At 59.3% G+C, this 27,299-nt stretch overlaps 1 protein-coding gene across 1 annotated transcript in view; it reads right to left on the minus strand.

Moving 5' to 3' along the window:
• LOC111161720 (histone-lysine N-methyltransferase, H3 lysine-79 specific-like) overlaps positions 1-13,882 on the minus strand; it is a 76,048-nt gene extending 62,166 nt beyond the window's left edge. Inside the window, exon 1 of the mRNA XM_022525597.1 lies at positions 13,749-13,882. Coding sequence (XP_022381305.1) covers positions 13,749-13,829 — 81 coding nt within the window. The 5' untranslated portion in view covers positions 13,830-13,882. The remainder of the gene's footprint in view (positions 1-13,748) is intronic.
• Between the last annotated feature and the right edge of the window lie 13,417 nt (positions 13,883-27,299).

Raw genomic sequence — 27,299 nt, forward strand, 5'->3', positions numbered from 1 at the left:
TCTCCGCCCTGACCCTCCCCTCCCTGCCCCGCACCCACACTTCTGCTGACTCCTCACCCCCCCCCCAGGTGCTGCTGTAGCCTGGGAGCCACAGGCCTGGTTCTGACTTACGGAACCTCTCCAGGCCTCTGTTTCCCCGTCTGTGAAACAAGGTAACACCAGTAACACAACCTTGGGAAAAACCTACAGGGCCGTCCTCCCGCCAGAGCACAGACACCCCCTAACCCCAGAGCTGATCTCGGCAGGTCCCCACGGTGCCCACTGCACAGGGGCTCGTCGCTGCTCCTTCCTCAAAGAGGGGGCTGAGGGCTCACTCCAGGCCTCTCACTGGGGTCTGTGCGGCCAACTGACACCAGACCTTGCCGAACCCAGGACCAGACACATCGAGTCCTCTTTCCGGCCCCGTCCCGATGCGAGCACGGCGCGGGCTGCCCCTCGGGGAGGCTGTGCACACACCCTGGCCACTTGCACCACCTCACGACAGACGCCTGGGGACAAGCGCCCGGGGTCAGGGTCGTCACAAGCCCAAGGACCGCGTACCCTGAGCGTGCTTCCGTAGGGACGGCCCCGTGAGGAGGGCTTCTCACAGAACGGAGCTCGCCCGCTTGGCGTGCCCAGCTCCACGGCTTTTCAGCACTTCCAGAGTCGCGACCCCGGAACACTCTCGTCGCCCTACGGATACCCGACCCAGCAGCCATCACCCTCCTCCCCCCGCAATCGCTAGTCCGCGGTCGTCTCTGTGGGCTTGCCTGTCTCTGGACATCTCACGTGAAGAGACTCGCACATCGTGTGGCATTTTGTGCCAAATCTTAACTTTTTTAAGGCAAATGAAGAGCCAATTTTTCATGTTCTTAGTAACATCCTCCAACTGACAAAAGATCAAACGACACACGTCACTTGCGGTCCTGTGACGGGGACACGGTGCAGGCGGGGCGAGACGGTTCCGCCGGGAACCGACCACGGCACCGGCTGCCGACTCAGAAACTGGGGGTGGGGCCGCTGATGGGGACCAGCGGCCCCCGGACCTCCTGGCACAGGTCAGAAGACTACTGGGGCAGCTCTGCTGGGCACCTGAAGCCAGCTTTAGCCCAACTTCAAAAGGTCTTAAAGGAACAATGGGGATTGGCCGCAAGGGGAGCCTCCTGGCAGGAGGCGGGCACGGCAGGCCCGGCACTACCTGCCCCTGCGTCCTGAGGAAGGAACATGGAGCCGGCGGACACCCCCGGCCTCTGACACGGGAGCCCAGGCTCTGTCGGCGAGCCACGCCAGCCTGGGTCCCAAGGACGCCGGGACACACTCGAGTGCTCCGATTCGCCGGGAGGGCGCAAGGAAGGAGGAGCTGGGGGACCCCCACAAGGAAACCGCTCCTCCGCCCACGTCAGCCCCGTCTTCATGGCTCCCGGCCAGCATGGAGCCCCTCTCACCCACGCACTCCACCAACGGCGGCTGCTACCTTCAGAGCCCCCCACACTCCCCAGGGCATCTCCCTGACCTGGCCAGAGCGTCGGAAACAAGGGCGAAGCCACAGTTCCTTCTGCCAGACCACTCGCCTGAGAGCCCACACCGCGGAACGCCCCGTGCCCGTGCGCACCGCCGTCCGCCACGTGCCGTGACCGCAGTCCTCGGGCCCGTCACCCGGCGAGCCTGTCCGCTCGGCCCGCCAGGTCCACACCTGCCACATGGGCACCAGTGAGGCAGGAGACCTGACAGCGACAGTGAGGCGGCAACCACAGAGCTCGGGAGACTGCACGACACACGCAGGGGAGTGTGTCACACGACCGTGGAGCTCAGGTGGTGCCAAGCCCTCCGCGGGCACGGCCAGCAGTCCATCTTGCAGACGGAGACGCTGAGCGCCAACATGCCCCAAGTGCCTCTGACGAGGCTGTGGGGGCCTGAAGCAAGGCCAGGAGACACAGCAGCACCCACCGCTGCGGCGAGGAGCGGGCAGGGCAGAGGGGAGGGCAATCAGGGTGCCTGCCTGGCGGTGACGCTTCCCACATTGATCACATAAACCTCGGGGGGCTGGGGCAGAGGGCACAGGTAAGCTGCACCTCATCAGAATGAAATGGTGACGCTTCCAAGGACAGCATCACGAAAGCCGAAAGACAAAGCACAGAACAAGAGGAAAATTCTGCAAGTCATTCTCTGGGGCAGCGTCTGTACCCCACAGGCACACCTCGCCGGGCCACGCTGTGCAGACAGGGCGCTTTTCCAAGCCCAGGGCCGGCACCCACCCAGGATGAGCCCGTCTATCTATCGGCACTGTGTTTCCCACAGCGGTGGCTCCCGCGGTGTCCGTGCGTCCCATTCGGGAATTCTCGCGACATTTCTAACTTCACTGCGTTTGCTGCGGTGACGCGGCCTCGCTGAAAGTGAGGGGACGTCAGCATTACCCGCAGTGTCTTCTCTTTAAGGAGTCCACACTGCCTTCTTTGGCCATCATGACACGGCACGCTGAACAGACCACGGTACGTAACTGGGAAACGACACAATCCATGTTTACCTGCGACACCTGCTTCACTGCGGGGCCCAGAACCCGCGGGACCCCCCGCGTGCGCCTGCGAGTACCCGGAACGCGAACCACTCCAAACGAAAACACAGCAGGGCCGTCAAAGCATGGACTGACATGGTCACTGCTGCAAAGAAAACACCCCCATGGCCAGCCAGTAAGACCAGTAAGGACATGAAAAGACGCTCCACCCTGAGCCAGGAACGGACACGAGGCAAAACCACAAGGATGGCCAGAGTCCGAACGACGGACACTGAGCGTTGGGGCGGGAAAGAGAAACTTCACACCCGGCTGGTGGGCACGGAAAGTGGCGCAGCCGCCCTGGAAAGCAGTCTGCAGTTCCTCAAACGTTTAAGGGGAATTTCCACGTGGCCCAGCGATTCCGCCCATAGCACACACCCGAAAGAAACCTCATACATCCACACGAAAATCTGTGCACGCGTTCACAGCAGCGGTGTTCCTCACCGCCAAAAGCTGGAAACAGCCCCAGTGTCCACCAGCGGATGAACAAACACAACCTGCCCCCGCACACGGAGCGTCCCCGGCCACCAGCAGGAGCCCCCACGCGCTGTCCCGGGACGGACCCCGAGCCCACGACGTGCAGGGAGGGGGCCAGACACAGAAGGGCACACAGGGTGTGAGTTCACGCGTGTGACACGCCCAGACTGGTCTCCTCCACACACGGAAAGGGGGCTCGCAGGGGCTGGGGATGGGGGGGAGGTGGCGGATGACTGCTGATGGGGACGGGGTTTCTTTGGGGAGATGGAAGGTTCTGGAATTGACAGTCGTGAGGATCGCACAACTCTGTGAATACGGCACACTCTCAACGCGTGAGTTATCTGGTACGTGACTTTCACTCCAACAAAGCTGTTGGCGGACCTCCACATGAGCAACGGCGCCCGGGAAAGCACCCCCAGCCCAGGAGGGAAGCACCGAGCCGAGGAAACACCCGTCCGATGGCCTCTCCTGCTGCCGCCCCACAACCCTGCGGGGGACCCAGACTCACGGCCTTGGCAGGAGCTCACCTGACGGCTGCACTGACCGTCCCGCAGAGCCCAGCAGGCCCCGCACGGTGTCACATGGTCTCCAGAAGAGACCGTCAGACCCACACAGCACAAGGACAAGCAACGACAGAGGGGAAGGTCGTCAGTCTGCAACTTTCCACCAAATTTCTCCCTCTCACTCTCTCTCTCTCTCTCTCTCTCTCGGGTCACTCTCCCCAGGGAAGCCAGCTGCCAGGCCACCGGCGGCCCCGCGGAGAGGCCCACGTGGTGAGGAGGGGAAGCCTCCCTCCCGCCAGCAGCCCAACAAGGGCACTAGCATGAATGGCTCCTCCTGCCCCGGCCCAGCCTTCAGATGAGGCAGCCCCAGGGGCTTATGTGCTGACCACAATCTCATGAGAGACCCCACGCCAGGACCCCCCCAGCTATGTCTGCTGCGGGATTCCCGAGCACACACCACGAGATAATAAACGCGTGTTGCTTTATGCTGCTACTGGGGATGAACCTGTTACGCAGCCACAGCTAACCGACACACGGTTTGCGCAAAGGCTGACGGCCGGCCGGAGCTCTGCCCACGAGAAAAGGTTCTGCGGCAGCAGGACTTGACAGGAATTTGGGAACTCCGGCAACGCCCTGGCCACAAGGGTGTGACTCCAGTCCGCCCAGCAGTCACGAGAGGAGAGGCACAGCCCTGTGCACGGCAGGGCGGGGGCAAACAGCAGCCCGAGGCGCCTCAGCAGGGCACGTGCACATGTGGGGCTCCCGCCCCTCCCCCGGCCTCGCAGGAACCCACACAGCCGGCCTGGCTGACTTGTCTCACACCAGATCCGCAGACCTGGAAAGGCAGAGGTGCCTGGAATTTGATCTCAGCTGGGGAGAAGATGAAATCCAGCTCTCCCAACTCTTTAAAAGCAGGAAAAATGAAGCACGACATTTACAACTGGGCTTCTAAAGGTCTCAGAACGACCCTTCAGGGGACAGGCCAGCTGCCACCAGCGGCCCTGAGGTATGTAATTTAAGATGCGCCGATCGCCATGAATGATTCAGGGACGTCGGGGCTGCGGCCTCTCCTTACTGCCCCACAGGCTTCCAGAGAAAGAGGCCAGAAGCCGCCCGGAAACTTGAGATTGAGCGTGGCCCCTTGGCAGCCCGCATTCATGAGCGCCCTTGTCTTGTGACCCAGGAATACCCCGTCCTCCTCCTCCATCGTAGGAGCCGCGGAACCCTGGTGTCCTTATAGGGACCACGCTGTGCACACACACAGCCCATGTCCCCAGCCTGGCGCTGGCCACAGGAGGAACGTCCGCCTGCAGAGGACCGCCTCACTCCCTTGCCACTAACGGCATCAGAGCGCCCACGCGGAGCGGCGGGGAGAGGCCCTTCCACGCGAAGCCCGTTCAGCGAACACAGCTAACTGGGAAGCGGGCACCGGGCGCCAGGCGGCGCTAGGCTAGGCCCTGCACCTCGGGGACCCATGGAAACGTCCGTGACAACCACAACCTGTTCCTGCCTTACACAGCACACCACACGGGGCAGTCGTCACACCTGCAGATGACATGAAACTCTGTCCCTGCCGCTACCACTTGGCTCCTCAACCCCGGTGGCTGTGTGACTGCCTGGCACGGACGGTGCGTGGAGGGTGCACGCACTGAGGAACAGAGCGCATGGGGAGCCCCAGCTGCCTCACTAGCCCAGGCCCGGCCCCTTCTTGTACCCTGAGGACAAGCGTCAGGACAAGAACTCAAGGTCTGGCTCCACCACCAGCCTGTCCCCGGCAGGTGTGCAGGCCCCCCCAGCCCAGGAAGCATGGACAGGAGGGTCTTCGAGACGTCCTCCGCAAGGGCATGCACGCAGGCTGCTGAGCGCTCAGACCTCCTGCACTGTAAGCGTCCGTACGACCGGAGGGCGCTTGGGGCCGAGGGTGTACCGTGAGAGGCGGGATGCAGAGGCCGGGGGAGACCAAGAGCTGAACACAGGGGTGTGCATGGGTGCGCGGGGGGACCCACCCGCCGGCTCCACGCCCCTGACTGTGCTGGCAGCGAGAATGACACCCAGGGAGTGTCCTCGGCTCCCTCAGGAATCACAGCCGGAGGCCAAACCCGAGCCCTCCCAGGCGGGCTGGCAGGCCGCACAGCGCGTCGGAATCCCCGGCAGGGCTCCTGAGCACAAACCCACCCTCCACCCCACAACAGCCTCCCGTGCAGCAGCTCTGCGGGTCTGGGAACCTGCATCTCTAACAGGATCCCGATGAAGCGAAGGCTGCGGGCCCCGAGGCCCCGCCCGGAGGAACTGCCCTGGACAGGCCGGTGATGTGCAAACACAGCTCCAGGGGGCGGAGGACAAGGAATGAAGGTGGGGGGATGGGACGGGCAGGAGGCCTGCGGTCCGCTGTCTGTCCACCTCAGCAGCAGGGCTCTGACGGCAGAGATCTAGTGGGGGTGGAGGAGGACACAGTGCAAAGCCAACAGGCGTCCAGAACACTCAGTCCGGAAGGGAGCCCTGCGGTGTGGAGAGCACAGGGCCCGGGCCAGGCCGGGGAGCTCAAGCCTCATCCATCTGCCCGTGTGCCCATGCACCTGGGAGCGGGGTCAGGGAGCAGCAGTGAGGACAGCTGACCCACAGGACCTGAGCATCAAGAAGGCAAAGGCTTTCATGTGAAAATGAGCAAATTCACGCAGGGCAGCAGGGATCCCAGCCTGCAGAGAATCAGGCCAGCCGCGTCCCCAGCCTGCCCAGACATCTGCACCCCAGCAAGGGCAGAGCCGGGTGGCAGCAATGGGGAGTCTGCCCCGTGGGCTCCGGGAAGGCGGCGGAGGGCAGCCCACCAACCACACCTGAGGACGGGCTGAGCCATAGCTGAGGTGTGCGAGATAGACACAGGCCTCCCAAGGGAGCACAAACACGGAGCATGGCGCCCAAGTGGGGCCGTCACAGGCCGGGGCCGGGCTCAGCCAAGCCAGCTGGGTCTGCCACCAAGACTCCCAGGCAGCCGCGGCGGAACATGGACACCGACAGGGAAGTGCTCTCGGGGCTGCCACAGGGCTAGATACTGAGGCCCAGGGAGACTGTAAGGATAGAATGTTTGGGTCGCCCCAGTCCACTCGCTGGAGCCCTGCCACCGTGGAACGGTATCAGGAGACGGGGCCTTTGGGAGATGTTAGGGTTAGGGGAGGTCACGAACGCAGGAACCCCCGTGGGACTAGTGCCCTTGTAAGGGGATGAAGGAACAGAAAACTCTCTTGGTTGCGTGAGGACACAGCGAGAAGCCGGGGCCGCCGACCAGGAAGTGGGCCCTCCCCAGTGCCAACCCCGCCGCCCCCCTGTGGTACCCGTTACCGCAGGCCAAGCAACAGCCCCCAGGGCACAGACTGCGCACGGCTAGGGTTCACAGGGTGACCCAGGAGGAAAGGAGGGGACAAAAAGCTGGCTGAGGAGGAGCAGGCCTCCGGGCCGAAGGCAGGGCGGAGGACCCAGGTGGAAAAGCAGAAGCGGCAGCAGCACAGTCGTCCAGACAAAATGCACTTGTGTAGCCGCCGGGAACCCAGGAGCGGGCTGGCAACCACACGCTGAACCGGGGGGCCAGGCCCTCTCCGCGGCAGCTGCCCACACCCGGCGGAAAACCGAGCACCGCCAGGAGGCCCCCGCCCCAGAGAACCCACGTGGAGAGACGAGCCCTCGGAGCAGGGGCGAGGGCTGGGCGGGCCACAGCTCCTTGGTGGACTGAAATGCGGGTTTGCACGGCTGTTCCTCAGCCCCGGTTCTCTCCTCCGCAGGGCTCTGAAAAGGAACTAGGCTCCTCAGAGGAATGGCGGGATCCAGGGCCGGAGCACAGAAAACACAAGATGAGCGGGGACAGCCTGGGCACCAGGTGGTAAAGATGCGTCCCCCGAGAGGCACAGGCAGGCCTCAAGCCCAGGAGAAAGCCTGGAGGCCCTCCTGGGGGCAGCCCCAGAATGTGAGCGACAAGGTCCTCGCAGACTGAACCAGCAGCCGGAGAACGCAGTCCCTAAGTGAGGGGGGCAGACGCAGGGCTTCGGGAGGGGAACTGCAGTACGGCAGCAGGGCGGTGGAGGGAAGAGGGAGGTCCCCCATGTGTAGACAAGGCCCCCCAGGGTCCCGGAGAGTGTCACAGGCCCCTTCCCCTCTCCAGGTACACAGCAACAACCTGATGGCGGTTGGGGGAGGGGCCCGGCAGTGCCACCCAGACCAGGGCTCGAGGTCAGCACCATCCACAGGAAGGTGCCAGTGGCCTCGGACGTGGTGCCCGAGGAGATGCAGCGTGCACCCGCGGAACTCTTGCCAAGAGCGCAGGCGCCTCTAACCACACACTAGGGCCCCCTGCAGGGTGGGTAGGTCACAACAGAGGCCAGCCTTGGGAGGGACAGCCGCAGGTTACAGCTGGGAATAAAGGACAACTAAACACTACCGGGGCCCCGGGCTGGACCTGAGCAGGCAGGGACATGGGGGGGCAGGGTCCCAAGTGTCCTCAGTGCGGAGCCCGGGCTGGGGTCCTGGTGCCACGAGCAGCTGAGCAAGGGGCACAGGAACTCAGGTCTATGCATGCGCCAGGCTCTTCATCTGAAATCCTTTCTGGGGGGCCTGCGAGGCTCAGACGGCGAAGCGACTGCTTTCAGCTCAGGTCACGATCCGAGGGTCGAGGCAGGCTCCCTGCTCAGTGGGGAGTCCGCTTCTCCCTCTCCTCCCCCCTCGTGCATGCTCTCAAATAAATAAAAACCTTTCCAAGTGTGAAAATGCTGCCCAGAAAGGTCAGACGCAGAAGGTCGTCCAGATGCAGACAAACAGGAAAGGTGCTATCAGGGTGTGTGTGTGCTCTGGGCCCTCGCGCGGCCCTCAGCCTGCCCTACCCCCACCCCAAGGCCTTCCCAGGCACCTGCTGGAGACACCGCCGCTGCCTTCTCACTTGGCAGGAGTGCCATAAAGATCACACACTTAAGGGAGCCTGGCCGGCTCAGTGGGGCAGCATGCAACCCTTGATCTCCGGTTGTGCGCTCAAGCCCTGCGTTGGGCCTACAGCTTACTCAAAAAAAAGGCGGGGGGGGGGGACAGGATACTTCAAGTCTTCTGAATACATTAATATACGTTAATAATTCCATGAATTTTACAGTATCTTTCCCCCACTGAAATCTCGTATTTCTGACTCAGAAATAAGGAAAATGTGTAGTACAACACCCACAGTGAGGAATGTAACACGTTAGTCCGAATCTGTTTAAACATCTCAAAACTCAATGTGGTTAATTCGCTATCTTGACAATCACCTTAAATTTCATCCAGAAGCTGCCCTTTCACAGATATTATGACACGGGCCTGTGACAAAGTAGACGCCCACTCCTAATCGCTCTGACGCAGAGAGCGTCACTTCTGAGTTCATGGTTAAGCTGAGCCGGGGGAGCAAAACACCAATGCAAATACGGTGGCAGCAGCTTTTCTGGTTCAAATAAGCAAGAATCCAAAAAGACAAACCGCGTGTTCGAGTAAGTAACGAACAAAAAACCACCGTGAGAAGGCTGGGGTGGGACGGCACTGATCCATCCTGGAGGTCAGCCTGGAAGGGGAGGAAGGTCAACATGCAGGGCCCAGGGCGGGCAGGAAGAGTCTGGGAGCTCCCCCGAGGCGGAGGGCAGCTCCTGATGGTGCTCTGGGAGGTGAACAAGGGGTCAGGTCTGCAGTTCACACTTAGCCCTCAGGAAGAGACTGCAAAGCATGACAGGGCCAGAGCCCGGGGACCAGGGTCAGGCCGCCACGAGCCTGGGCAGGCCGAGGGCGCTCCCGCTCAAACCGCGTTAGCCATCTCGCAGCACTAAACCACGCGTGGGGCCTGCACCCGAGGCCGTGCAGTCTGTAAGGAGCGAGACTCAGGCCGGGTCTCGTCATGTCTGTGCGGGGCTCCCTCCTCTGCACGCCAGACCCGTGGGAACACATGCTGGTCCTCTGCCCAGACCTCTGCTCACAACTGGCCGGGTCTTCAGACAGCATGCACCCACACAGGGAGAGACGCGCAGGGGCGACGACCTCCCAGCTCCCAGCCCTGGTGTCCATGCAGCAGCGGGCACCCCCGGGGCTCTGGGCCTGCTGTCCGCGGTAGGGGCGGCACAGGGAGAGAGGGGACTTAAAGACCCACACAGCGACTGTGGCCACACCGGGGGCTAAAGACCCACACAGCGACTGTGGCCACACCGGGGGCTAAAGACCCACACAGCGACTGGCCACACCGGGGACTCGCACTTCAATTCTGGGTGATCGTCTGTCAGTGGCTACACCGCGGGCCTGGCGCGCTGCTGGGATGGCGTTGCCTGGGGCTCCCCTGCCCTGGAGGGGTGGGGGCTGCAGTTCTGGCAGGCCCTGTCCTCTGAGCAGCCCCGTCCGAGCTGGCGCTGGGCAGCGTGGCCCCTGAAGAGGGGTGCGGCGGAGGTGGTGGCAGGAGCCAAGCCCTCCTTCCTGGTGAGTCATTGCTGCCTGGCGTCACAGAGCCGAGACATTCCCTGCGAGCCGTCATGCGTCACAGGTGAGCAGCTGGCTCGGCACCGTCCTCCCCCGGGGGGGGGGGGGTGCAGTGGAGGGGGGTGGTTCTCCGAGCAACGCCAGATGCCCTCGTTCTCACCCCTTCGCAGTGGGACAGTATTTCGGGGCCATGTAAGTTTAAAGTTTAATCTTTAAAACTGCGAAGCCCACGAGCAGGGATGGGGGGACCTGACTTTCTCTGCAGCTCCCAGAAGTACACTTGCGGTTCCCATGGAAACCGTACTTCCTCACGGAGTAGTGACTTGTTCCCTGTCCTTCAGCCCCAGCAGGTGGCCCCAGTGTGTCTCCCAGATGCAGAAGCTGGGCAGCCCACAGGTCCCCATATTCAAAAGAGGACCCCAAAATGCCTTGTAGCTTGACTGTACCAATGCCAACGATAGACTCGTGGCTCTCTGGGAGAAGCTGGGTAAGAACATAGGATCTCTTCTCTTTCCTTTTCTTTCTCTTTTAAGATTTATTTGAGAGAGACAGCATGGGGCACAGGGAGAGAAGCAGAGCCCCTGCTGGGCACAGAGCCCAACTCTGGGGCTAAATCCCACCACCCTGAGATCATGACCTGAGCCGATACGAAAAATTAGGCACTTCACCGACGGAGCCATCTAGGCGCCCCTGTTACTTCTTATGGGTTTGAGGGAATCTGCAATTATCTCAATATTAACAGTTTAAGAAAAAAAAGGCAGAGCTCCCAGATCCCCAGCAGCCTACCACGGCCTCCCTAGAGAACACCCCGAGTTCCTGCTCCCTCCGTGCCCTCCGCATCCAACACAGAGCCCTGGCAGGCACGTGGGTCCTAGAGACCAGACTAGGAAAACGAACAGACACACACGACACACAGGCTTTTCCGAGAGTCCCTCTCCCCTTTCCAGCGGCTGCTCCGCCCACGCGGAGCTGTCTGGGGTTAATCTGCCTGCCACCTGAGTGCGATGACACAGAAGGCTCACGGGAGACCAGGTCAGCGTCAGAAAATATTTTCTGAGTCATGGGGAGGGATGGCTCACTCTGCCCACCCACTCATCCCCCTGCATAAAGGGCATGACTGCTCAGAGGGCATTCATGGGAGAATCGTGGGCTCCAGGGAGGAAGCTGGAGGTGGGGACAGTCACGCTGGGGCTGCTCCCCCGCCCACAGGCTTAATAAGTCATGGAGGGGATGAACCACTCCACCCCCTCGCAGTTTCTTGCCCTGCCGCCTGGCAGCCAAAAATACCACGACCTCCCTTCCAGCTGGGACCCGGTTTTCCCAGTAAGACAAGAGCCACCTTGAACAGCAGGTGGGTGTCCCAGAACTCTAAGTCAGGAAAGCAACAAAACTCAGCCTGCCCCTCCCCCCACCTTCCCTCCTATTTGTCAATTTCCCAAAAAGCCTGTTTCTGAGGGGGACAATTCCCAGAGTGGGTGCTTGTGGCTGTTGGCACTTCCTCCTACAGATGCCCCGACTCCAAGAAGCCACCCACATGTCCCCCAGGGCAAAAGCAGCAGCCCCTCCCTCCAGGACCACCTCAGGCCCCAGCTATCTACGCCACACACCATGCTGAACCTGTGGGTTTACAGAGCTCCTACCTCCCTACGCCCATACATATCCCGAGAATGCAAACACCATCCACCGTCCTCTGCACCCCCAGGGACACGGGAAGCATCCAGTAGATGCTGGCAGCATGAATGGGTCCGTGAACGAACCGGCCTAGTCATCTCGCATATGTAGTCAAGGGACAGTCCGACCTTCTTGGAAGTTGACTTATGAAGTCATCCGTTTTCTCAGCACAGTCACCATCGAATCGCCACAAAACAGGACCTCTTCCGAGAGCACCACCCCGCTTCCCACCAGAAAGCCGGCCTGTCAGCAGGGTTACGGAAAGTGAACAGACCTCACTACAAAGCTGTACCAAGAGTGTTGCCTCCCGCGGCGGCTGGCTGAGGACCGCGCGGGGCCGCCTGCCCCCTGGCCGGGCAGTTGGACAACCACACCAGGAGAGGGCCTGCCGACGTCAGGCAGAACGCCCGGCCAGCGGGCAGCATGGCCCTGCTCCCCTGCCAAGGGAGGTCCCGGCCAGAGGGAAAGACACTCCACAGTTCAGAACCAGTAACTGGTCGGAAGCCGGGTCCGGCCAGGCCCCCCACGCAAGGCATCGATTACCCCGGGTACGAATCGCTGAGGGCCCTGCTCCACCCCGATTAGGACGGTGGGCACCGGCCGCTGCGGCTGTCTCTGCATGTCCAGGACCCAGACAGCGGGTCACAGTGCATCTCCTCGCTCTTCTGATGCCCAGCAGAGCCAATCTGGGAGACGCGCAAGTATCACACACAGCGGCACAGACCCCACCGCCCTCCCCCCGCACGTCCCAAGGTGAGAAGTCAAGCTGCATAGAAACCTGCCCCCCAGGCTCAGAGCGGCTTTATTCCTAACCACGCCCCCCCGCCCCGCCCCCAAGGCCACCGCCAGCCAGCTGAACAGGGCGATGACCAGATGGAGCAGGATGCGCCACAGGCAGGGACTTCTGATACCCACAGCAACATGGGTCCCAGCCAGGCCTCGCGGGGTCAGAAAGCTGCCCGCTGTCCGTTCCACCTTCCTGACTTTCGGGAAAAGGCAGGCCTGGAGGGGCGGGGAGGACAGAGCAGCGCTGGTGGAAAAGCGCTCGGAGGGCTGACAGCGGCCTGATGGGACGGACCGGTCAGCGCTCCCGCAGCGAGGCTGGCGTGCGAGCTAAGGAGGAAAACTAACTCCATCTTCCAGAAGGCTCTGGCCAGCCGGCGGGTGCACGCGGGGCGCTGTCACAGGGTGGGGACAGGCGGGGGCCAGAAACGGTTGGAGTTCTGAAGGTTCTGCCCGCTTTCGTCACCTCGGACGGCGGTCCCCCGCCCTGCCCCCTGCCCGGGCGGCCGGACACACACACACCCCGGCGCTGCCAGCCGGAAAAGCCGGGGCCGGGGCTCGACCTCGCCTCCCGCCGCAGGATGAACAAAAATAGCAAGCTCCGGCGCGCGCGGCGGGCTGGAAACCGCGGAGAAGCCGGGGCCGGCGGCCAACACCCGCTCCCGGGCGGTCGCCGCGCCCCGACCCCGCCCCCGGCCGCGACGTTTCCAAAAACTGACACACACGGAGCGCGCGTGAGGGGCGGGGCGCGCGGGCTTCCCCGCCGGGTCCCCCGGAGGGCCCTGTCCCCCCGCCCGGCGTGCGCGCCAAAGGGCGCCCCGAAGACGCCCGCCCACGGCGCCTGCCGCGCTCCCGCTCCCGCTCCCAACGGCAGCCTGCCCGGCCCGAGCGGCCCCGGGGACGCGGACACCCGCGCCGCGCCGCCCACCCGCGCCCCCGCAGCACCCCGGGGCCGCCCCGGTAAATTTCTGCCCGGCCTGTCCTCTTCCGAGGGGGCCCCGGGTCCGGCCGGCCCGCCGCCTGCCCGCGACAGCGCGGGGACGCAGAGCGGCGCGGCCACTGCGGGGCCGAGCCCGCTGACAGCGCCCGACCCAACCGACGCCGCGCGCGAGCCGACTGTCAGCACCCCCGCCCCGCAGCCCCGGCCCCCGCGCCCGGCCCGGCCACCGCAGCGCCGCAAACGGCCGCGGGCAGCGCCGTCCAGCCGCAGGACGGCCGGAGGGGGCTTCTCGGGATCCCGGCGGCCCCGTCCGCGGGCGGGCGCGGCGCGCCGCGGGGCCCGGGCCGGGGGACGGGGCGCGGCGGGGCGCAGGGGCGGCACTCACGTAGACCGGCAGCGGCCACGGGTAGACGGCGGGCTCGGCCCCCACGGGCGACTTGAGCCTCAGCTCCAGCTTCTCCCCCATGTCGGCGAGCGCGGCCGCCGCACCATGCTAGTCGGGAGGTTGGGGGAGGGGCGCGGCGCCGCCGGCGGGGGGCGGGGCGGCGGGCGGAGGAGGGCGGGCGGGAGGGCGGGAGGCTGAGGGGAGGGGGGTGCGCCCGGCCTGGGCCTCGGCCGCCGCCGCCGCCGCCGCCGCCGCCGCGGCGCTCCCGTCCGGCCCCCGGCTCCTCTTTGTGGTCACAGGCCCGGGGCCTGCAGCGCCGCCGCCATCTTGGGCCGGCGTGAGGTGAGCACAATGAGCCGGGGGCCGGGCCGAACCATTCGCCGCGCGCGCGCGGGGGGGGCCGGCGCGAGGAGGCGGTGCGCGCCCGCTGCCCCGCCCGCCGCGCCGCGCGCCGCCCCCCCGCCGCCCCGCCCCGTGGGCTCGCCCGCACGCACGCACGCACGCACGTCCTCGGCTGCCCTCGGCCGCCGCGGCCGCCCGGCCGCGGGGACCCGGGGAGACCCCGCGGGTCTGGGATGACAGGCTCGAGCCCCGCCCCCGGAGCGGCGGGGCGCGTCCTCCCCACGCCTGGTAACGCCGTCGTGCCTCGTGAAATAGGACGCCCGGCGTCGGGACGGCCCGCGCTCCCTCTCCCAGCGCGCGCCGCGCGGGCCGGCAGCTTCTGCTCGGCGCGGGGGAAGCCAAGAGGGTGCCGAGGGCCGCTGTCCCGGGGGGCGTGCAGGCCTTGCTCCGGCGGCGGCCAGGGGCTGGCGTTCCCGCGAGATCGGGGTCGAATCGCTGGACGTGAGGCTGAGGACGTTGTCGCCGGCGGGCTGTGGGTGGGCCTCGTCCAATCAGGGGACGGTCTTAAGAGGACAGAATTGGGTTCCCTCCAGGGAGGGACCTCTGGCTGCACCAGCGGCTCTTCCTGGTGTCCCGCCTGGAGATTTCCGACCGGATGGCCACGCTCCCATGGCTCGGGCCTGCGGCGAAAGTGCGCCGCATCTGTACCGTGTCTACACAGCGTCGCGTGTGCGTCCGCGTGTGCGCGGCGTCTCTGCACGCGCGTCTGCTCACAGGTGTGCGCGCGCGGCACGGTGCGCGGTACCTGTTCTGCCCATGGGGCTCTGGCACGGGGGCACGTGCGCATGCACACCGCGGCGGGGCCCCGTGTGCGTGTGGACACACGCGGCCCGTGGGTTCTTGCGTGGGGCGGCCTCACGCGTGGCCTGTGGTCACTGCCCGCGGGGAGCCAGCCGCCGGCCTTCGCAGTCCCTCCCCGGACGTCGCAGCCCCGGGAGGGCGGCGGGGGCGTCCGCGCTGGCCGGGTGAGGGCCTGACGGCAGGGACCCGCTCCGGGTCGCGCGGGTGGGAGGTGGAGCCCCGCGGCGGTGCCCACGCCCCCGAGCGTGCGCCTTCCCGGCGGTGGGGACAGGACGAGGCAGGGTCCGAAAGCCAGGGCGGTGGCTTCCACTTGTCGGAGCTCGAGACCGCCGCGCCCCAACCAAGGCGTTAGAAGTCAGGGCAGTGGTTAGCTCAGGTCAGCGGGGAGGCGCCGGGACCTTCACCTGTGGAAGAGGATCCGTCGAGCACTTCTCGTGTGTCTGTCCATAAAAAGCTTTCTGGGAACAGGTACCCGGGTTGCTGTGCAGAGAACGCACCGGGGGGCCTGGGGGGTAAAGGAAGAAGCAGGAGAGTGAGGGGGCCAGATGGTCACCTGGGGACAGGGAAGGAGGGGTCTGAAGAGGGACAAACCCCCCATGGGTCATGCAGCCAGCCAGCCTGGACTTTGTGAGCTGAGGACAGCCCGAGACAGGGTTAGGGTCCCCAGCCCGAGGAGCCAGAAGCCCGGAGCCGCCTCACTCCTCCCAGACAGGAGAGCCTGTCCGCCACCTCTGGCTGCCTGGCTCTCAGGCTGTTTGCAGTTTCCATCCCATAGGGCACAGAGGCAGCCAAAGCTCGGGCCTCAGGAAACCCCCTCCCTCCCTGTCTTCCCCCTCCCTCCTCCTCCAGCCGTTCCCCCATCCCCCATCTGTCCTCTCCCTTCTGCGGAGAGACCCCGAGGGACCTCTCAGACCCTGGCTCAGGCAGCCAACCGGAGAGTGGCTACAGACAGCTGCTTCCCATCCCTCCCCTCCCCTGCCTGTCCCCCACCATCTGAGGGATGTCAAGACAGGCCCTGGAGGAGGGTGACCTTGGCCCCGGGCCCTCAGCATGTGCCTTCCCCTACTTGGAATACGCTTCCTGAGACGCCTCCCTCTGTCATCAGTGTTGTTCCCTGCTCACTTCCTCCGGAACCTTCCTGGACTGCACAGAGAAGGTGGGGCCCCAGAGTCTGCTTTACACACGCCACGGACCCAAAGAATTCCGGTCCTGGCCCACCCTTCCCTGCCGGGTTCGTCCTGTGAGCAAATGATGGCAGCAGTCCCTGCCTCAGATTTGAGAGGGTCAAGTCAGTTCGCATAGAAAGTGCTAGAATGGTGCCTGCTACGTAGAAGTTATTTGCCACCAGCAACACTGCTGGTACTGTTAGGGTGGTTTATAGGGTGACCCGCCATCCGGTTTGCCCAGGACTGTCCTGGTCTTGGCTCTGGAAACCCAGGGAATCCCTCTGTTCTGGACACACAGGGATGGTTGGTCACCCTACTTAGGATTTATCTGCCATCCCCATGCAGCCGGAAGGAGATCTCCCCGCACCTGCCTTCCTTCCTGCTAACCCTTCATTCATCCACTCACCTCTGCTCAACGCCTTTATTCGGCAGCATTGCATAAGCATCTACGACCCAGCAGGCCCCCTTCCAGGAGCGGCGAACATAGCAGCCAGGACGGTGGATGGAAATCCATGTCCTCATAAGAGCTGACATTCCAGGAAGGGCGAGGAACAGTAAGCCCGTAAGATGTCATTTATTATGCAGGATAGTCCTGCCCCTAGGGGACATCGGGCCATGTCTGGGTACATCTGTGCTTGTCACAGCTAGGGTGAGGCCGGCATTGAGGGGGTGGGGCCAGGGATGCTGATCAGCCCCCAGAACGCCCAGAAGACGCCCACAGAGAACGACCCCGCCCAGCGTCCACAGCGCGGAGGGGCAGAGGCCCTGCTCCAACATTATTTTGACAAGCTCCCCCAGATTCCTGCGAGGGCAGGGGCTCTGTCCCAGCCACTTGTCACCCTCAGAGGTGACGCGGAGCGAGGCAGGGCTGAGACAAGTCTTGGGGATGAAATTACAAGCATGTATCCCCATCCACTGGGCACTCAGCGGGGGGGGGGGGCGCTGTCCCCTGCACACTCTGGCTTCTATCACCCACCTTGTGCAGCTGGCTCTTTCCAAAGTCATCTCTGGTCCCTGCCCTGGGTTGAGTGGACTCTGAAAACAAGGACTTGATGGCAGGCTGATGGTTCGAGAGGTGCAGAGAGCAGCATGGGAAGAGGAGATGAGACAGGAGGAGACGGGTGTGCTGACACCGGCGGCCTCAGTTGGACCTCCCCCATCCCAGAGACTCTGGGCACATGCAAACACATACCTTGGCACGAGCCCACCCAGGGTGTCCAAGGAGTGGGGTACTTATGCACGAGCTCCTGCTATCGGGGGAGGCGTGGCGGGGCGTGTGAACTCCCCCGAACTTTACCCCACCACAGTCCTCGACGTGCAGACGCTGGCTGTTTGAGTCTCCAAACGGTTGGGTCCAAGCAGAGTCGAGTCCCGTCCCATCCTCTCCTGTGGTTCTAAATACTTGTGGAGCCTTCAGAGGGCACCAGCACTTTCGTCTTCGGCTCTGGAGCGAACCACGTGCGGACAAGCCGCCCCTGTCGGGGACCAGCAGCGACTCTTCATTGTCCTGAGACACTCCAGACACGAAAATCGTAAAGACCAGAGGAGACTCAGGCCTGCCTAAATCAAGGGATGACACTACTATCTTTGTAAAAGTGCTTAATTTTAATAGTTAAGGTTTACCAAAAAAGTAGGGTTGCTTGGGTGGCTCAGTGGGTTAAGCCTCTGCCTCCGGCTCAAGTCATGATCTCAGGGTCCTGGGAGTGAGCCCCGCATCGAGCTCTCTGCTCGGCCGTGAACCTGCTTCCCTTCCTCTCTCTCTGCCTGCCTCTCTGCCTGTTTGTGATCTCTGTCAAATAAATAAATCTTTAAAAAAAAATTTACCAAAAAAGTTGCAAAGACGGTACAGAATGTTCCTACGCACCCCCACCCTGGACCCAGTCCCCGCCACCATTTTTCACATGTTACATTAGTGTGGCCTCTTGGCTACAGCTAAGGAGCCAACCTCAACACATTATCACGAACTGAAGTCCAGGCTTCATTTGCATTTCTTTCATTCTTCCCTAACGTAGTTTTTTCTGTCCCGGTGTTCTCTGGACTGTGACGGGTTTGGTACCTTGAAGATTTTGAGGAGACTCATCAGGCATTATGTCTGTTAATTTGTTTTAATTTGTTTTTCTGATGTTTTTCTTAACGATTACTACGGGGTTATGGGGCTTGGGGGAGGAAGACCCAGAGATAAACGCCGTTGTCATCAGACGATGTGGAGGACACCTCCCGCCAGCAGGATGTAGGACCGAGCTGGTAACTTTGATCACCTGACTATACTACTATCCTTTAAATCATGGTGGACATTTCCCTCCCCCAAGTAACCAAAAGTAGACTGACAACATCTCATGTTGGTGAGGACGGGGGTCCCTAGAACTCCCGTGGGCTGAGGCTGGTAGCGGGGACTATGCGTGGGTCTCACAGGGTCAGGGAAGGGCAGTGAAGCAACGCCAAAAAACTTTAATCGAATTTCCTTCCTTCCTTCCTTCCTTCCTTTCTTTTTTTGAGAGCAGTTTGTTCTTTATTTGGGAGCTTTTTCTTTCTTTTCTATTTCACTAAGTTTTTCACTTTAATTCCAATGTAGCTAGCGAGCGGTGTCATTTTCAGGGTCCGGGATTGTGACTCAGTGACTCCGTGCTCGTCATGAGCGCGCCCTTCCACTGTTTCGCCCTTATCCGCCCACGAAAGGGACTTACTTCCTAACTCCAGTTGTATGACGTGCAAAGCCAGGAGAATGAACAAATGGTGTTGGAAGCGGGATACGGTTGTCACTGGGGGTTGAGGCATCATCTAAGAAGGGTCTGGATGTGTTTTACGTTGTGCTCTGGAGGGGGGTTACTTGGAGATGGAGGTGAAGAGCCGGTGGGGGAGAACCAACTGAGCCCGTCCCTTGAGATGAGTGCACATGTGTCCTTTTTGCATGTGGCACTCTCTCACATTAGAAGAAGAAAGGGGAAAAAATATAAAATAAATAATTTTTAAAAAGAAGAAAGAATAGAATAGAATAAATTAAGAAAATAGAATAAGGGGCACCTGGGTGGCTCAGTGGGTTAAGCCTCTGCCTTCAGCTCAGGTCATGATCCCGGGGTCCTGGGATCAAGCCCCGCATCAGGCTCTGCTCAGCAGGGAGCCTGCTTCCCTTCCTCTCTCTGCCTGCTTGTGATCTCTCTCTGTCAAATAAATAAATAAAAATCTTTAAAGAAAAATAGAATAAAACCAGGTCTGGGCTGGTGGGAATATAAAATGGGGCCACTGCTGTGGGTAACTGTTTTAGAGGACCTCAAAAAATTAAACATACAGGTGCTGTGTGACCCAGCAATTTCATTCCTAGGTCTACACTCAAAAATTGGAGAACTGATATTTGCACACCTGTGTCCACAGCATTACTAAAGATACCCAAAAGGTAGAAACAACCCAAGTATCCATTGGTGGTTGAACAGATAAGCAAAATGTGGTCCACCATAGGGTAGGACATTGCTCAGCCTCGGAAAGGAAAGAAATCCTGAGACCTGCTGCAGCATGGATAGACATTGAAGACCTTGGGCTTGGAAATAAGCCAGAAGGACCGTCCTGCAGGACCCCACTCCCAGGAAGGCCCCAGAGGAGTCCCCTCCGCACAGAGACAGACAGGACAGGGTGGGAGCCGGGGCTGGGGCAGGGGTGGGGAGTCCGTGCTTCATGGGGACAGAGTCTCCGTGTGGGGAGATGGAAAGTTCTGGAGACGGGGCGTGCGGGTGGTCACACAGCAGCGTGAGTGTGCTTCATGCTCTGAGGGGTGCACTTGGAAATGGCTAACACAGTAACCAAACTTAGAGTGGTGAGCATTTCATAATGTATATAATTTTTCAAATCACATGCACCCCTGAAATTAACATTATGTTGTATGTTAACTATGCTGCAAGAAAAAAATAACATGGTAACACATGTGTAAGTGTACAATTTTTGCATGCACTTTATCACCATTTTTAAAAAATGGTAGCAACTATAATCATAATGACCGGCTTTGCAGACAAGGGTAGGCTCCTGCCGCAGAAACGTGGAAACTTCGGAGAGTCCTCTTCCTGCTGTGTCGTTTGCTTTGTCCTGGGCTCAGTGAGATCATTCTTGGCAAGACTGGAGAGACAGTTGCACCTGTGTTTCAGGGAAGGAGGATTGCAAATCCATATGCCAAGTTAAAGGTCCTTCCAAACTGTGGAAAGACATCCTCGTGGAGAAAGATGTGCGTGACGCGTTGCATTAAAAGGAGCAAGGTACTGATTAGCAAGCTCACGTTTGTACTTAAATACAGTGTCCGTACATAAGCGTGCTTGCATACGAGTAGGCTCTTTCTGGCTCACAAGAAACACGTTACAGTGGTTGTAGCTGGGAAGGACGAGCAGTAGATTGTTGGAGTCTCTCCTACAGTGGGAGATCCCCTCGTGCATACACATCCACACCCTCTGCCACGTGTGTTTGCAGGGTCTCCTGGTAGAGCTGTCGAAACACATCCCTGCTCCCTTCACAAGAGGCTTAACAGTGCGTATCATTTACCCACTGCTGTGTAACCAGCCACTTCCAGAACTCTGTGGCTTCAAACAAAGATCATGGAGTTTACGCCTTGCTCTGTAGTTAGCGATTTGGACTGAACTCAGCTGGACAGTTCTCCTGCTGGTCTTGCCTGCGGTTTTTCACATACGAGTGTCATTCAGTGGGTCGGCGGTAGGCTGGTTGGTCTAAAGGGCTTCAGCTGGTGGCGGGGGCTCGCCTCTACTCTCTGGTCTTGTCCTCCAGTAGACCAGCCTCATGCTGTTCTAATGTCAGTAAGAGCATAAGAACTGAAGCTTCCAGGGCTGCCTGGGTGGCTCAGTTGTTTTGGCATCTGGCTCTTGGTTTTGGCTCAGGTTATGATCTCAGGGTCATGAGATCGAGCCCCGCATCGGGCTCTGTGCTCAGTGAGGAGTCTACTTCAGACTCTCTCTCTGCCTCTGCCCTTCCCCCTGAGTAAAATAATAAATAAATCTCATAAAAGAAAAAAAGAATGGAAGTTTCCAGACCTCTTGATGCTCTTTTGGGAGGCTTTAAGGACCCACACTTTATCTTAGGAAGGGTGGGCTATGGGCGCCTGGGTGGCTCAGTCGTTTAAGAATCTGCCTTCGGCTCAGGTTATGATCCCGGGGTCCTGGGATCGAACCCCGCCTTGGGCTCCCTGCTTGGCAGGAAGACTACTTCTCCCTCTGCCTCTGCCCCACACCCCGTTCATGGTCTGTCTCTCTCAAATAAATAAGTAAAATCAAAAAAAAAAAAAGGAAAAAAAAGGAAGGTTGGTTCAGGACAGGGTCTAATGCAGCCTTACTGCTTATTTTTGTAAATAAAGTTTTACTGAAACCCAACCACATGCATTCATTAACCTATCATCCACAACTGCTTTCCCACCACCATGCTGCACAGTTGCGCTGTGATCGCAGAGCCAACACATTTACTCCCTGGTCCTTTACAGAAAGCATCCCAGGCCCTCATATGGGACGACAGAACACAGGCCTCTTGGAATCAGCTGCCTTGCCATGCCTACCATGCTTTCAGGGGGCTGGGGCAAGGCACATAACACGAACCTCCCCGACATTCTCCTGATGGATTTGGCCCCTCCCTGGGGTTTTCTGACCCCCCGATTAAGCTTACCGGAGCTCAAAGCGCAACACGCAGTGGATTGCCTCTCTGTCCTTCACCCCACACAGAATCCCAGACCCTCCCACCCCCCAGCCCCACGTCTCCACCACACGAGTATTTTCTCCCAGTGGAAATGGAGCTCATGACCATTTCAACCACACTGATGGCTTCTATGCCACCCCCACAGGGCCCAGAAATAGGAATTTTTTGTCATGGGAAGTCCAACCCACAGGACAACATCTGATTGCCAGATGCTCTGGAAAATCTCAGTGGATTCACCAGATCTCCCCCGGTGGGGAGTGGTGGTGCCTCCAGCTCTTGGGGCCCACTTTAAAGTCTCGGGAGTGACCGCAGTGACAGCAGAGAACCGAGAAACCACCGGCTCCTTCTGCTCCAGGCTGCAGGCCACCGTCTCCTCTGAAGCCCAGGCTTTCCCGAGTTCCCTGCAATGGGACTGTTGGGCAACTCAACCAATCATTTCCAATTATTGAGTGCCGAATGTATGCCTGGGCTAAGCCAAGCACTTGGTACACCAAATTTCACTTGGTCCTGCAAGGAGGCCAGGAGGGACATTCTTTCTGTACCCGTTTCCTACGGCGGCTGTGCCCAAGTACGACAAATGGGAACAACACAAGTTTACTCTCGTACGTGCATCATCGCTCCGGAGCAGCCTGACTCCTACACTGGGCTTCGTTCACTCCCTTCTGGAGCCTCTAGGGGAAGATTCATTTCCTTGCCTTTTGCAGCTTCGAGAAGCTACCTGCCTTCATGGGTCATGGTCCTTCCTCTGTCTTCATCGCCCGCAGCATCTCAAGCTGCTGCCTCCCCGACCATCTTCCACTGTTAAGGAGCCTCGGGTCCCCCCAGACAATCGAGGATAAACCCCTCATTTTAAGGTCAGCTCATTCAAACTTCAATTCCATCTACAACCTTAATTCCCTTTTGTCACGTGACCCAACATAGCTGTTAAGTTCCAGTGATTAGGAGGTGGACGTCTTTGAGGGGCATCTACCTACCTACCATACTCTACCAACATCCCATTTTGCAGGTGAAAAAAAGCACCCAGGCGTAGAGGGGCTCAGCGATTATCGGAGTCACAGGCAGCCAGTGAGTGGTTAAGCTGAGTTGATCTAATTCCCGACCCCAGCCTGTTAGCCAGTGCTGTCCCAGGCGGGATGCCAAGTGTCTGTGGGCAGGAGGAAGGCAATGCAGAGCTGAATATAGGATTTACTTGTTTAAAGATTTTATTTAGGGCGCCTGGGTGGCTCAGTGGGTTAAGCCTCTGCCTTCAGCTCAGGTCATGATCTCAGAGTTCTGGGATCGAGTCCCACATCAGGCTCTCTGCTTGGCAGGGAGCCTGCTTCCTCCTCTCTCTCTCTCTACTCTCTCTCTCTCTCCCTCTCTCTCTGTGCCTACTCGTGATCTCTCTCTGTCAAATAAATAAAATCTTTTAAAAAATAAAGATTTTATTTATTTATTTGTCTGAGAGAGAGAGAAGAGAGAATGAGAGGAGGAGTGCACAAGCAGGGGGAGCCACAAGCAGAGGGAGAAGCAGGCTCCCCGCTGAGCAGGGAGCCCGATGAGGGGCTCGATCCCAGAACCCCGGGATCATGACCTGCGCTGAAGGCAGACATTTATCTGATTGAGCCACGCAGGTGCCCCTGAATATAGGCTTTAGAAAAGCAAGAACCCAGTCTCTCACTAAGTGAAGTAGGTAGATCTATTGGAGGGCACTCCACGCCACCCCCCCCACCACAGTAAAGTCCCTGGAGTGTGAGACTACATCCCTCTCATCCCCTTTGACCAGGCTGCTGTATCTTACGCCCCCACCCCCGCACCCCTGCCCTTCCGAACACACACTTTGGCAGGATCTGGACTCTGGCTTTCTCTGGTCAGCTCAGAGCTCTCCGTGGTACTGAAACCGCCCCCCATACCCGCCCCCACTCCCACCCCCACCACCGCTTGTCTATCACCTCCAGGGGTCTGGGTCTCTGGTGTCCTAACTCTGGCTATGTTTTGCAGTCTACATCCCAGGACACCTCCCCCCGCCCCCGCCAGGTCCTCATGGGCCTCGAGTTGGTGGGGAGTTCTAGGGCAGCCCAAGAGCTTAGAGCTTTCCTGGAATCTCTAAATATTTTCACATTTGGAGAGACCCAATGGGCATGTGGTAAGCAGATCTTTGATTGAAGAAAGCCCTCCCTTTAAGGACATATCTCTTAGGAATTACGCAAAGTCACTCCTGGACAACCTCAAGTGTCCAACTTTTGGCTTCAAATTATACCAGTTGTTTTGAGCATGCTGATTAAACACAAAGGACAAACAAACAAAAAAGAAACTCTCTTCTGGTTTTGGTTTTTGTGTTTTTTTTTTTTATCACGTGGCAGCCTCCAGAAGCCTCTGGTCTGGCTCTTGCAGTCTGTTGTTGTTAATTGTGAAAAAAAACGTGTAACATCAAATTTACCATTTTTAAGTGTATGTTTTCATGGCATTAAGTACATTCACAATGTTGTGTAACCATCACCACCCTCTATCCCCAGCACTTTCCATCTTCCCAAGTTGAAATTCTGTCCCCATTGAACACTTAACTCCCCTTCCACTCCCCCCCCAGCCCCCCAGCCCCCCAGCTCCCACCATTTACTTCTTGTCTCTAGGATGTTCCAGATTCTTTGCCGTTTTTATGTTCCAGGATCCCACCCAGGGGACGGCATGGTATTTAGTGGTCATTTCTCCTCGAGCTCCTCTTGGCTGAGACAGTTTCTCATATTTCTCATTCTTGATGACCTTGACAGTTTTGAGGACTGCTGATCAGACGTTTTATAGAATGTTTCTCAACTGGGGCTTGTCTGGTGTTCTTCTTATGACTAGACTGGAGTTATGGGTTTTAGGGAAGAAGATCCCAGAGGTGAGGGGTCATCCCACATCAAGGGTCCGAGCTACCAATATGACATCACTACTGATCTTCTTCACCTGGTTGAGGTGTGCATTTCAGGTGTCTCCACTACAAACCACTCCCTACTACACCCTTTCCATCCTGTTTCAATCCAGGCAATGGTTATGTATAGCTCACATTTTTTTAAAAAAGATTTTTATTTATTCAACAGAAAGAGACACAGCAAGAGAGGGAACACAAGCAGGGGGAGTGGGAGAGGGAGAAGCAGGCTTCCCGCCAAGCAGGGAGGCGGACACAGAGCTCGATCCCAGAACCCCGGGACCATGACCTGAGCTGAAGGCAGACGCTTAACGACTGAGCCCCCCAGATGCCCCATATAGTTCACATCTATAAGTTGGAAGCTATGCTCCCCCTCCTTGAGGGTTGAGTATTTATGGGAATGGTTTTTTAATTTTTCTGCCTGGGAGGTCTATCTATTTACATCAGTATGGAGTCATAGATATTTATGTTATATTTGGGGTTTAATCCAATATTGCTTTATTTCACTGCAAAAAACTGTTTCAGCTTTGGGCACTGGGAGTCCTTTCAGCTGGCTTCTGTGTCCTGCTGGTTTAACTCCATCTTTGCGGTGGGTTATTTTTAAACTTTTTAAAAAAGATTTTATTTATTTATTTGATAGACAGAGATCTCAAGTAGGGGGAGAGGCAGGCAGAGAGAGAGAGAGGAGAAAGCAGGCTCCCCGCTGAGCAGAGAGCCTGATATGGGGCTCGATCCCAGGACCCTGGGACCGTGACCTGAGCCGAAGGCAGACACCTAACGACTGAGCCACCCAGGCGCCCCGAATAAACAAAATCTTAAAAAAAAAAAAAAAAAAAAGAGCGTGGGACAACATTGTTTTCTAAAATAGTAGACTGTCAGAATCTTTGCTTTTTTCAGTCTCATTTGTGGGAATGCGTATTGCTCTCATCTGCAGGGTCTGAACCCTCTAGGTCACCCTGACCCAGAGAAATAGTCTGGATTTCCCATCCAGGTGTGGGCCCTCTAGGCTGCCTAGACACATTTCACATGACAGTTTCCAAGGAAACAAGACCCTGCATCTGCGTCTTAGCCCAAGCTCAACGCCGACCCCTCGGCGCATTAGCTGTCTAGCTTTGAGCCTATTCAACTCCGCTTCATGTAAATACTGGATAAACTCTACTCTTCCCTCAAATCCTTCCACGTTCCCTTTTTCCCCTTTTTTGGTGAGACGCTCCATACATCCTCTACTACGTGGTCTCCTGCCGTGGCAAGTTAACAAACCTAACTTTCTGGGACCACCGTTGTGTCCCTGGATGTCATTACCAGACGGGCTGTAAGCAGTGAAGGGGACGGTGGTGGGGCGAGGGTTATTTCTGAAGCAGCGAGGGAAGCTGGGATTAGCTGTTGCTAATGCGGGATGAGCTGTCCAGGGGCTCCGAGCCCCGAGGTGGCAGCACGAGCGTGACGAGGTCACCGTTCACACTTCCGGCGGACGTTGTGATAATCAGACAGAAAGGAGACATATTTCAACTGTCCTGCTCGTGGGAGGGAAGACGGGAAGGATCTTGAGGGGGGCTGGGGCTGCTCTATGCGCGGGAGCAACAGACCCACCTCCGGGACCCACCTCCCCGATTAAGCCCACACGCGGGGACCGAAGTCCTCGGGAACCTCTTCCCCTCCGTTACGCCCCCTCCTCCCCGTGCACCGTCTGCGGCGAGGGTCTCAGGAGCTCGGATCGCCAGATCCAACAACTACATCTACAGGTTCCCGGTTAGACTTGAACTGAGGTAACGAGCGAGTAAATGTTGGGATGTCTGTCCCAAATATTTAATGGGACATGCTTATAACTGGGCAGAATTCAGCCTTCACCGGAAATTCCAATTAACCCGCAGTCCTGTATCTTAAGTGGGACCCCCGGCCCCGAAACCCAAACACCCGCCCGACCCAGAGCAGCCTTTTGGGGAAATGGCCCCCATCCCTTCCTGCAGCCTGAGCAGCCATCTTTATCGTCATGTGATGCTGTCATGTGACCATCCTCCACCCGGATTGGCTCCCTAGCCAAAGCCCGCCCGCTGTGGTTGGGGAGCAGCCTATCAGGTGGGTGGGAGTTCTGGCCAATAGGGCCTTCGGACGGTGACTCAATGGCCCAATCAGAGCTTGCGTCCGTGGGATTATTTCGGCCTGGGGACGCCTGGGTGGGAATGTGAGTTCAAATCCTGCCTCCGGCTCTTAGGCGCTGTCTGTGTTATGAAGGAGGGTCATCAGCCTCTGATTTTTAAAAAAAGGTTTCTTTCTTTACTCACTTACTTATTTGAGAGAGGGGGAGGGGGGAGCAGGAGCGGCAGGCAGAGGGGGAGGGGGAAGCAGGCTCCCCGCTGAGCACAGAGCCCCACGCGGGGCGCCATCCCAGGACCCTGAGACCGTGACCCCAGCCCAAGGCAGAGGCTTCCCCGGCTGAGCCCCCAGGCGCCCCGCCTCTGATACGTCTGTGGACCCCGGGTGGACATGGACGGACTCTGGGTGGGCATGGACGGACTCCGGGTGGACATGGACGGACCGCGGGTGGGCATGGACGGACCGCGGGTGGACATGGACGGACTCTGGGTGGGCATGGACGGACCGCGGGTGGACATGGATGGACCC

The sequence above is a fragment of the Enhydra lutris genome, unplaced genomic scaffold (assembly GCF_002288905.1).
Source record: "Enhydra lutris kenyoni isolate GAN:26980312 unplaced genomic scaffold, ASM228890v2 scaffoldscaffold86, whole genome shotgun sequence".
Classification (NCBI taxonomy): domain Eukaryota; kingdom Metazoa; phylum Chordata; class Mammalia; order Carnivora; family Mustelidae; genus Enhydra; species Enhydra lutris.